Consider the following 11,846-nt stretch of genomic DNA (forward strand, 5'->3'; position numbering starts at 1 on the left):
GCTCACGGGCTCTAGAGCACAGGCTCAGTAGTTGTGGCGCACGGGCTTAGCTGCTCCACGGCATGTGGGATCTTCCTGGACCAGGGCGCGAACCTGTGTCTGCTGCATTAGCAGGCGGATTCTTAACCACTGCGCCACCAGGGAAGTCCCCCCAGCAGATGTTTCTAGGTGTGGCCTTCTCAGGGGCTTCTGTCAGGATGCCATTGGAAGCAGAGGTAGAGGGCGGTGAGAGTCAGGGTGTGGGGGACACTGAGCCACAGAGGCCAGTGGCCAGAGACAGAGACAGAGAAGGAGTGAGGGGACAGGGACAGGACGTGGGGGAGAGAGGAACAGAGGAAGAGCCTGGAGGGCAGAGGGGGAAATGGAGGCAGCAAGAAGGGCAGCGAATGAGGCACTAGTGGAGGGGTATGGGGGGGAGGGGAGACTGAGTCCAGAGAGGAGGGTAAGTGGACAAGGGAAGCAGAGTGACAGGTAAAGCGGGACCAGGTCACAAAGGGGAGGGGCCTCACCTGAGCCACCTGCTCACCCCCCAGCTGGTTCCCAGGCCAGCGGGAGGCCAGGTTAGCGTTTGTTTGTTAATAAGACCAACCCCACAGCACTTATTAACATGGGGGTAATCAAAACAATATGAACAGAAGTTTTAGGACAGTGCTCGCAGTAAAGGATACCAACCAACCAAACCACACCTGTGCTGCCTTCTCAAGCTCACTGCACTGATTTTACATTTACGTTTCTAGTTGGAGACCCTGAGGCAGCCACTCAGCTCTGTCCTCTGCACAGCTGGACCTACTTGTCTTCCTGACTGTTAGAAAAAATCTCTCTCGCACATACTCATCAAACCAACCACACAGCCCTGCCTGCACATTCGCTTGTTTCTGGGAAGCACAGGTGGCGCTGATGGGGTACAGTATCCTGGGCCTTGGGAGGAGGGGCAGGGCTGGTCCAGGAGGCCAGAGGCCTGGCTGCAGAATGGTGGGCATTGGGAAAGGGGAGCATTAGCTCGGTCCCAGGCAGACCCTATGGTGGCCTAGGACCCAGCTCTCAGCCCCACCCCGTGGGGGCAGGTGAGGTGACTCAAGCCCCCACAGAGACCTGCTGTCTCATTGTTTTGCTCCTTCATTCCGGGGGGAGGATTCACAGAATCAGCAGTGAGTCACTGGCTGAGTCAGCTCCTGGGGAGTCCTGGCTGCCTCAGCCCAAATCTGAGACACCCGGCTCTAAGATGAGGGAGGATGGGGGACACCCCACTCGTGTGTGTGTGTGTGTGGGGGGGGTGTTCTCCTAGCCAGCCCTGTTTCGGAAATTCAACAGGCAGGTTGGGGACCTGCCTGGCCCTGCAGCCCCCAACACCCACCTTTCAGGTGGGAGAGCTGGGCCTCCCAGGTTGCTGGGCCTCCTGTCTCCTCTCCATTTGGTCTCCCTGGTGGCAAGGGGTTACAAAAGGACAGTGCAAAGGTCAGAAGTCAGGATGTTGAATCCTAGGTGGGCAGGACACCTGGGTCCCTGGCCAGACCACCATCCAAAGTCCTACCTGCCAACCCCCGTTTTAACCCTGACTGGACCCTTCTTCCCAATGTTCCCATACCCGAGGGAAAAAATAGGAACTAGGGTAAAAATAATTTATTGAAATTGGAGGAATAAATAAGATGTGTGGGAGGAGTTACAAATAACTGTAAAAATCATTAACATGTATGTACACAAAGGCGCTCCGGGCCTCGGGGGTGGGGCCTGAGCCCAGGGGCGGGGCGGGGCCTCCCCGCGGAGGAGATCCGGCGCCTGCACTCGGGCGCTCCCAGAGGTAGACCGCTTATTTACAACGGAGGAAACAGCACGTGGTCTCCCCAGATCCCTAAACCCCGCGGCCCCGGGCGGCCCTGCGAGCTCGCCGCGCCCCCAGAGCCCGTCCCCGGCGTCCTGTGGGCCCGCTACCCTGCGAGTGCCCGCGGAGCTGCACCCCTTGCACGATCTTCTGTACCCAGGAGCGGTGGGCGGCTAGGCTGATGTAGACGCCAGGCCGGTTGCGCTCCGCACAGCCCTCGCCCCAGCTGATGACGCCCGCCAGCAGCCAGGTGCGCTCGACCTGGCACATCAGGGGGCCTCCGGAGTCGCCCTGCGGAGAGGAGGGAAGGTTAGGGACCCGCGTGGGGCAAGCGGTGAGCAGAGCCCAGGACCCGCGCCGCAGTAGGTGGCAGTTCCCTTCGCGGGGGACCATTTCTCCGACCTGGGGGCCGCGGCACCCTAACCAACGCCACCAGGACCGGGAGGGCGGGGAAGGACACACTTCCCAGGCTCACTTCCGGTAAGAAGCACTTTGTGCTAGACCTTCTCCCTCACAGCCCTGGAGGCAGGGAGGATTGTGACTTGCTTCACAGTTGAGGAAACCGAGGCTCAGAAAGAAGAAAACTGACCCAGCCCGGGTGTGGACCATTGCACCGTCCCACCGTGCTCCGCCACAGTGGTGGAGCTGGAGCTGGCTCTGGGGGCCAGGACCGTGGCACCCCTTCAGGAGGATGCCAGCTCCCTGAGAATGGGGTCAGGCACACCGGAGGTGCTCAGAATGTTTGATGTATGAACGGCTGAGCCAGGCTGGGGCCGGGTTCTGTAGGCATCTATCTAGGGGGACTACCAGGTCACAGCTGATTCTGGGAGGAGGCGCAGGAGCAGAGGGGTGATGGAGCTCAGTGGGGCAGGGCTGGGAAGGAGGTGGTGTGCTCACCAGACAGGCGTCCCGCTCCCCCTCCAGGTAGCCGGCGCATAGCATGTCCTCCGTAATGGCGCCCTGCCCGGCTCCCCGCCAGTACAGGCGGCTGCAGACTGCTGAGTCGATGATGGGAACCTTTAGCTTCTGGAGGGTCCGAGGGTCAGGCAGGGGCACTGGGAGCAGGGAGGAGAGAGTCAGGCTTGGGAGACTCTCCTGGTGGCCTCCTCAATTCCCTCCTCAATTCCCTCAGCAGCGTTTCTCAAAGGTTAAGTGGATCAACTCTGTCAGGCTCTCCCACAATGCCTGCAGAAAGCCCAAATTCCAGGACTCCACTCTGGATCTACTGAATCCCAAATTAACGTGCAGCCTGAAACTCTGAATCTTTAACGAGATCTCTGATGCCAATGAGATGGTTCAAACCAATGGTCCAGGCTTGTCCCATCTCAGGCACTACTTTATCCAGCACTGGTACTGCTACAGGCTAATGGCCACTCAGTGTTGAATCTTATTGGGACTTGAGGGACCCCTGCCATCCCTTAGGGGGATTGATCCTAGGGTTGGTCTGTAGACCTTCCCCAGTTCATAAATCCACCTTTCACAGGAGCCCCTAAGAATGACCGTGGGGAGACTGACTGAAACTTCAGAGTCAGTGGGGTCCCCAGACGCCCAAACTGGTGTCATTTCTCTTAATTCCTTTGGAATCTGGTTAAAGTTCCATATATATATGTCACTGCTTCTCTGCCTCTTACTTCATCGAATCTAATTTGTGTTTCTAGATGAGGTTTTCTAAACCTCCAGACTTGGTTTGCCAATTATATTTTACCATTTATGGAGACTGCATTTTCTCCTGGGAATTTTGCCTGCAATTGTGTCATGATGCCACCAGGGGGCGTTTATTCCAGATTTGGAATCTTAGGGCTGTTTTCATATTCACCTGGTTCAGCTTGGTCCCATAGACACCTCCTCTCAGCTGTTCCTATATCACTTAATATCTTGGTTGATCTGGCATCTTTGCCTCAGAACACAGCAAAAGGTACCTTTTAACTAGAAATGATCTAGAACTATCCACCTAGGCTTCTGTGTCATCACATCTCTGGGTCACAACCTGTCTTTTCTTCTGTCTGTGTTGTGCTCTGCCTCTGGCCTCTATCCTTTGCTGCCCGTGGCACCTGTATCTCCCAGTGTCCACCGCCCTCTGTCCCCACCCACCCCCATACCCCTGGTGAGAAAGAAGCCACACCTCCATCGTGGATGCTCCCCCAGCCAGCAACCCAGCAGTTGGTGTCCGGAAGGAGATGGACGGAGGAATCAGGCAGGCAGATGGGCAGGATGCGTTCAGAGAACTGGATGGCGTGCTCCAGGTGCACCAAGGCGATGTCAGCACGGGCGCCTTTCTTCCAGGAGTACGCAGGGTGGAGCTTCACCCAGGCAATACCCACCTCCTGGGACCTCGGGCCGGGGTTCCCCAGCTGCCAGGCCCCCAGCAGCACAGAGAACAGGGCTGGTTTGTTCGGATGGCTAGAAGGGAGAGGGAGGGGGTGGCATCAGCCAGGAACCACTGGGTGTTCAGGAAGCGTCTGGGAAGGGTTTCTGGTGTAATGGCATATGAAGGCTCCTGGTGAGCAAAAGAGGCTTCTGGGGAGAAGCAGGGACTCTCCTGAGGGACCCAAGACTGGACTGAGGCCTGGAAGCCGGGGCCGTGTGGGCAGCCCGGGGTCTGGGGAATCGAGTGGAAGGGACCGGCTGAGCATACGTACCCCTTGAAGCAGTGGGCGGCCGTGACCACCCAGCGGTTGGTGAGCAGGGAGCCTGCACAGTGGTGGGTGCCATTCTTCTGGATGCTCACAAGCCAGGGCCACTCAGCATCGGTGCTGTCCTCACCACCCACGATTCGGTTCAGGCGTTGGGGCTTTCCACAGGCTGGGGGACCTGGCGGAGGAGGGGCCGGTGTGTCAGACCCTCAGGCACAATCCTCATCCCTTCCAGCCCCCCTTCCCTGCCTTCAGCACTTAGGCCTGTGCTCCAGTCTCCTCCCACCCTGGCTCCGTTCTTTGCTGCCTCTTCCCCGGCCCTTCCACCCTCTGCCCTCCACTCTGGCTCAGCACTTGGTCCTCTAGCCCTTTTACATTCTCGGGCCGCTCACCCCCTCCTGGGCCTCTCTCCTCCGCATCCCGACTCGCTGGGCCGCATCCTCACTTTCTGGGCCTCTTTTCCTGCCTGCCCTTCCTCTCCAGCTCAAACACCCTCTTGCTCCACTGCCCGCTTCTGACCTGTCCCCCACAGACAGACACACAGACACTACCCTGCCCTTCAGGCTTCCTCCCTCCCCGCTTCCCTGAGGGCAGCTCTGACTTACCAGCTGTCTTGGCAGCAGCTAGGGTGGCTGAGGGCAAGAGGAAGAAAGGGTCAGGTCGGTGGAGGGGAGCCCTGGTACCCAGCAATCCTTCCCGGTGGCTCAGTCCCTGGGGCCCTCCAGACCTTCCCAGGCGGGGCATTTCCTGGAGCCTGGGCAGGACAGACCGAAACCTCAGGCCCTCGGTGTGAGCTGCAGCCTTGGCCTCCCTGCAACTTCCTGTCCAGCCTGTGCCCGGGCTCCATCCAGCCTACCTGGGGGTGAGGGGTCAGCCCCTGGGGTGTCTCACTGAGGTGAGAGGGAGAACCCCCCTCCCAGGCCTTAGGTCTGGATGCCGCTGCCCCGGCAGTGGACCATGCAGACCCAAGAGACAGGAACGGGACATGAAGAGGGTAAATAACAAGCAGAGCTGAGCACACTGAGCACTGACTGCACTAAGCCCTGTCCTGGGCCCTGTAGTGCAGTGTTCTATGTACTCCTCACAGCTGTGGAGGAACCTGAGGCTCAGAGCAGGCAAATGACAGAGAGGGAGAGGGAGAGAGGGAGGTGGGGGAACAAAGCAACAGATGAGAGGGAGAGGAGGGATTCAGGCAGGACCAAGAGGGAGGACGGCTGGGTGGACAATGGGGAAGGGGTGGAGGGGGCAGCAGGCCCTCAGGACTCACCTGGAGCAGCCAGAAGCAGCAGGGAGGTTACAATGCTGAGGTAGTGCCTCCCCAGGGCAGGGAGAGTCTCGGGAACCACCATGGCCACTGCCGACAGGAGAGCTTGGATTCCCTGCAGGCCACCCCGGGTTTTATCCTGTGAGGCAGAATGCTGTTGGACCAGTCTCCCGAGTGAGTGGCTCAGTCCCGCCACCCCGGGCTGTCAGTCACAGGGAGGGGGTGGGGCTTTGGGGAGGAAATAAGCCGTTAAAGTCAGGGGTGGGGCTGGCGGTGGGGTTGGAGGGCTCTAGCTGGGACCCCTACCTCGGGCCTGGATCCGCGGACTCAGGTCTCAGGATCTGGGCTCTGGAGGGGCAGGAGAGGGAACTTGGGCCCTCAGGTCTAGGCTGGGCCTTGACCTTGACTGGAGGGGCAGGGCAGAGAAAGGCCCTTAAGCTTGAAGGGGGGGTGGTCCGGGTGGGGAAGGAAGGCACGCAGACTCTGGGGCCTGGGTCCGCGGTGGCGGGAGCCGTTGGGGAGGCCCTGGGGCCTTGGGTGGGTGACAGCGGGCAAGGGACTGCCCAGAGGCTCCCTAACGGCTCCTGTGACTCAGCGGAAGACCTGACCCAGCCCTGGGCTCGGGGATCCCGTTAACCCACTTGCCAGAAGGCGTGAATCAGACCCCCGGTGGCCACCTGTCCCGGGGACACCTTCCTGTGGGCCCTGTCACTCAGCAGCCTAAGGATTCGTCTCTCACCTGGACTTCCAGGAACCCCAGGTGGGGCAGCCAGTTGCCCAGGTGGCTGTGACTGATGCGGCTGCCTGGGGAGGGCTGGGATGCTGAGTCCCCACACCCCACCCCAGCCCCTGTGCTCCCAGGACCACCCCCCTGGACCCCTCCTTGGGGTCAAACGGCTGCTGGGTGATGCTTGAGCGGGGAGCCCAGGTGGGGGTGTGGGAAGCAAAATGCTCCCCCAAGGAATCTGCCCGCGTGATCCTGTAACCCTCACCCTGCAGTCAGGTCTTCCGTGACTCAGTACCCCACACTCCAGACACCCGTGCCCTGAGCAGGAGGAGTCAGGCTTCTTCTGAGAGAGACTGTGTATCTTTGTCCTTCAGTCATTTGATCAACAAAACTTGCGATGGCCCTCGATATGCCTGGGGAGGGGCATGGACATAACAGCAGTTACGGTGTGCGTAGTGAGCCAGGCACCACCTCATTCAGTCTGCAAAGTCCCTTATTATTATTCCCATTCTGCAGATGAGCAAACTGAGGCCACTTAGGGAGGTGAGTGACTTACACAAGGTCCCGCAGCTGGTGAGGGGAGGAGCCCAGATGTGAACCCCAATTCTAGAGAAGGGCCAACTGGACTCTTGGAGCCCTGAGGGAGCCCAGCAGCAGACGGATGGTGACCCGCCCCCTGGGGTCAAAAGTGCTGGGTGGGTGGGAGCCCAGGGGAGGCACCTGATGCCGGCGGGGGGCGGGGGCCGCCAGTGAGGGCTGCCCAGAAAGGAGGACCTTGAAAGGGAGGCTGAAGGAAATGATGGAGTTAACCCTACAGAGGCTGGGGATGGGGACCAGTTGGGGGGGAAGCCCGAGGTCACGGAGAGGGAGTGAGGGCCCGGTGGGTGGCTCGGGGCATTGGGAGGGGCTGCCACCACAGCCCGTGTCCTTTGTGGGCAGACCGCCTACCACAGCTTCTCCTAAGCCCCACAGCTTAGCCAACACACGTTCTGCCCCCAGAGCCTGCCCAGGGGTGGACTCCCCTCCTGCTGTCCACCTCCTCAGGCTGTTAGGGGTTCCAAGAGTCTGTGAGACTCACCTGGAGATCATCGATACCAAAAAGGATCATTGATGTGTTTTACTGGCCCCTGCTTGGGTTGGAGGGGCAGGAGGCAACTCAGGATTAAACCGCAGGCCAGAGGTGCCCTCCTGCTGCGTGGAGGCCCCTGCCCCACTCCACCCAAAGACAAGGCAAGGGTGGGGCGCAGGAGCGTGAACAGCTCCTAGCTGACGCATTCACCTCTGTCCCAGGACTGGGGGTGGGGAGACTGCTGGGAAACAGAGTGGCTAAGGTGAGGGGCACCTCCAGTGGGGCCCCAGCAGCAGTCGAGCAGAAATGCCAGCAGGGTGGGGGAAGGGGGCTCCCCGCCACTGCCCTCCCCCACCTACTGTCTGTCCTGGGTCCACCTCTGTGCCCTGTGGCTGGCCTTGCCCCTCATGCTCTTCCAACCCACTCCCTTCCTGAATCTAAGGCGGTTGGCCTCCCCAGCTCACCCTACAAGCACTTATTGGGCACCGGCTGTATGCCAGGTCCTGTGCTGGGCACTGGGACACGATAATGAATAAGACACATGTCCTATCCTTAGACAGCACACATCTCCCCAGGGGTGGGAGGCAGTGAGCAAGTAATGACCGCAAGGGGTCATGGGGGGATGGGCACAGAGGCCTGGGACTGGGGTAGGAGTGTCAGGGAAGGAGGGGGCTGTAGGCGTGGACCCTGGAGGGCCATCCTGAGGGTGGGTGCTGTGTGCTGCGACTCTCAGAGGAGAGGGACGGTGAGGAGGTTCCCCATGGATCCTCGGGATCTAGGTTGGTACCTGGTGCACACTGGGTCTCGATGGATATTTGTTGAATGAATAAACAAATGAGGAAGAAGTGAGTCTGGAGAATTCCACTGGGGACCGACTGCTTCAGCCTCTTGCCTCTCCAGTTCCTCTGTGTTCCAGCTCTGTGTGCCATTCATGCCACCTGGATCACTTCCCAGGTGATCCAAGGGGCAGGCATGTGCCCCAAGATGTTTCCGTCTTCGTGATGGGGTGGCCAGGAAGATAGCCCCAAGGGGAAGGGCCCGGGAAGAACCAGGGGAAGTCCAGAAAAGCCAGTGAAGACTTCCTGGCACAAGTCCTGGAAAAGGGCCCCACAGACCGGCTCCCCAGTTCCCAAGGAGTGGAGACCTTGGTATGATTCAATATTCATTCAAACAGAATATTCATTGTGCCCACGGTATGCCAGACCTATGCCAGGCATCGTGGCTGGGCAGCTCTTCACCGGGGCAGGAGATGGATGGGCTGCCCACCCTGCCACCCACTATCCGTGTCCCTGCCAGGCCGTCTCAGGACCACTGATGATTTTGCAGGGAGCTGGGGGTGACAGATAGGGCTGCAGAGGCCTCAGAGGGCATAGCAGCGGGAGCCAGCAATGCTCAATCCAGAGAAGTGACTCACTGCCCCCCTTCTCTCAGCATCTCAGACGTGGGCACCGGAGTCTGGCAGATATCTGATCAGGGGTATCCGTTCATTATCCAACCAAATCTACTGAGCACCTACTGCGATACGGCTGTGAACAAACCAAAGACAATCCTGCCCTCACGGCAGGGACACCAGGGGAAACAGAATAAACAACATAAATAAGTAAATCATTTAGTTTAATAGATGATAAAGTCTATGGGGAAAACCAAAGCCGGAAGGGACTCGGGTGGGGGTGGGGATGGGAGGGGGAACAGGAGGTGGGGTGTGGCATTTTGGGGTTTGTAATCTTACATCAGGAGCCCAGGGAAGAAGTGCAAACCTTCAGCTGAGACTTGCAGGAGAGGGGCAGAGGCAGGTGTGGTCAGAGACCATTCCAGCCGCAGGAAGAGCAAACTCAAAGGCTCGGTGGGTGGAATGGAGGATTCCAGTGGCAAAGTAGAGGCACAGGGGCTAAGGGGGCCTGGCCTGGCCACCCGGCCTCCTTGTGTAGGTGACACTGAGCCTGGCTCCAGCGGATGAGTTGGGGACACTAAGGAGAAGAGGTGGGGAGAGCCATCCAGGGTGAGGGGCCAACCAGCTCAGGGCACAGGGACAGGGTACTCGGGGCAGAGGTCACCAGACCACCAGGGTCCTCGTGGGCCCAACCATATAAGGGAGCCTTGGCTTTAGGGCAGAAGCCCTGCACAGAAACCCAGCAGAGAGCGTTGGCCGCGGGAACTGCTCTCTCCTCTGAGGCTCATTTTCATGCAGTTCTGGCCCTGGCTTGGAGGTTGCGAGCTGTTTTCTGTAAGGAGAGGCTGGATCTCTGAGCTGGAGAGGGGAGCCAGGGTGGGGTGGGGGTCATGCTGAACTCCAGGCAAGCCACTTGGCTCTGAGATCAGCACTGCATTCCGGGTGTGGAATCCAGCCCTCCAGTGGGTTTGGTCAGACCCACACTGCTGTGTTTTTTAAATTGGGCAAATCCACATTAAAAAAAAAATCTGGGGGCTTCCCTGTCGGTCCAGTGGTTAAGACTCCATGCTTCCAATGCAGGGGGCACGGGTTTGACCCCTGGTTGGGGAACCAAGATCCCACAAGCCAGGCAGTGCGGCCAAAAAAAAAAAAATCTGAATTTTGACTAATGCTGTTGTGAACACGAGTGTACAAATGTTTTTCTGAGTCCCTGCTAAAACAGATGTTTGCACACCCATGTTCACAGCAGCATTATTCTCAGCAGACAAAAAGGTGAAACAATCCAGTGTCCATCGATGGATGAATGGATAAACAAAAGGTGGACCATTATGTACTGTTCAGCATGAAAAGGAATGAAGCACTGACACACGCTACAACATGGATGGACCTTATGCTGAGTGAAATAAGCCAGACACAAAAGGACAAATACTGTATGATTCCACCTATATGAGGTCCCTAGAGCAGTTAAATTCATAGCAACAGAAAGTAGAGGATGGGTGCCAGAGACTGGGGGAGGGGGATCGGCGTTAGTGTTTAATGGGAAAGGAGTTTGCTCAAGAAGATGAAAGTTCTGGAGACGGATGGTGGTGATGGTTGCACAACACTGTGAATGTATGTAACGCCACTGGACTGTACACTTAAAAATGGCCAAAATGATAAGTCTTATGTATATTTCACTACAATTAAAAAATGGAAAAAGAAATCTGAATATCCACTGTTTCATGAACCTCAGAAGCTGTGGCAACACTGGGCCCCGCTGGGCTGAGAGGCCTGATTCCAGTCCAGCCACACTTACCCACCCGCACTCCGCGGTTTGGGCCAGCCAGGGCACCACATCTTTGGGTATCTCCTGCGCTCGGAGGGCAGGGCTTGGGACAGAACAGATGCTCCATCCCTGCCGGGTGACTCAAGTAAGCTCCCAGAGCAAGCAGAGCACTCCGAAGGAGCCAGGGACATAGCAGCTGCTTCTTCCAACCTGGCCTCAGTTTATGCATCTGTGCAGAGGCCTGTCAGCCCCGCTAAGTCTGTCATGACTGCTCAGGCTGAGCGCCGACTGAGCAACAGCCAGGCTGTGCTGTCTGCAGGCGAGTTTTTCCAGGGCCCTAATGGTTTTTTTTGTTTTTGTTTTTGTTTTTTTTTCTATACGCGGGCCTCTCACTGTTGTGGCCTCTCCCGTTGCAGAGCACAGGCTCTGGACGCACAGGCTCAGCGGCCATGGCTCACGGGCCCAGCCACTCCGTGGCATGTGGGATCTTCCCGGACCGGGGCACGAACCCGTGTCCCCTGCATCGGCAGGCGGACTCTCAATCACTGCGCCACCAGGGAAGCCCCCTAATGGTTTTGAGGAACCTGGCCTGGCTGGTCTCCAGGACACTGCTCACCAGCTGGCATTTCATTACCTTCCCGAGGGGACATCCTTCCATCTAACCACTCCTGAACTGCCCTAGGAGCTCGGCTGTCACTCGGGGCTCCCTGCCTCTTGGAGACTGGGGTGAAGAATGCTCTTAGTCATGGAGGAAAGGAGACATTTCCAGTGATGTTTGGAAAGGTCTCCCCATCCCAAAAGCCCGGGTCCCCCTCAGAGCCTCACCATGGCTCCTATGGCCCCAGGCCTCGCATTTCCTCTACCTCTGCCCAGGCTCCTCAAGGCCCTCTTGGTTCTGCTTACCCCAGTCCCAGCCCCAGAGTTCTGTTTCTTCTTTCTTCCACGAGAAACCCAGCTTCATCAGTGCACACCGAATCCTTTCGCCATCTTCAGGCTCTCGGACCCTGGGCTGTGTAGTCCAGGCACTCCCCACCCGCACCCCCCACCCCAAATTCTGCGAAATAAAATTTTCTCCATCTTATAACAGCATTGCCTGTCCTCTTGACATTTCCTCAAAATGGAAGTTGAGCATCCCCCTCCTTGCCAGCCTTCCTTTCTGTAGTCTTAGGGGTCCCTCCT

General features: G+C 58.2%; 1 protein-coding gene across 2 annotated transcripts; it reads right to left on the reverse strand.

Annotated features, from left to right (window-relative positions):
* Positions 1-1,605: 1,605 nt before the first annotated feature.
* PRSS22 (serine protease 22) lies at positions 1,606-8,021 on the reverse strand. 2 transcript variants are annotated; one of them, XM_033840183.2, is made up of 7 exons: positions 6,709-8,021; positions 5,720-5,855; positions 5,058-5,084; positions 4,459-4,630; positions 3,942-4,219; positions 2,717-2,874; positions 1,606-2,110 (listed from the first exon to the last, which is right to left on the reverse strand). In XM_033840183.2, the coding sequence occupies exons 2-7, from the start codon at positions 5,799-5,801 to the stop codon at positions 1,850-1,852; spliced, it is 978 nt and encodes a 325-aa protein (XP_033696074.1). In that variant the 5' UTR covers positions 5,802-5,855; positions 6,709-8,021; the 3' UTR covers positions 1,606-1,849. The 2 variants fall into 2 exon arrangements, with proteins under 2 accessions (XP_033696074.1, XP_073648510.1); XM_073792409.1 differs by lacking the exon at positions 6,709-8,021 and having other exon boundaries at positions 5,720-5,871.
* Positions 8,022-11,846: the final 3,825 nt, after the last annotated feature.

This window comes from Tursiops truncatus, chromosome 15 (genome assembly GCF_011762595.2).
Source record: "Tursiops truncatus isolate mTurTru1 chromosome 15, mTurTru1.mat.Y, whole genome shotgun sequence".
NCBI classification, from domain to species: Eukaryota; Metazoa; Chordata; class Mammalia; order Artiodactyla; family Delphinidae; genus Tursiops; species Tursiops truncatus.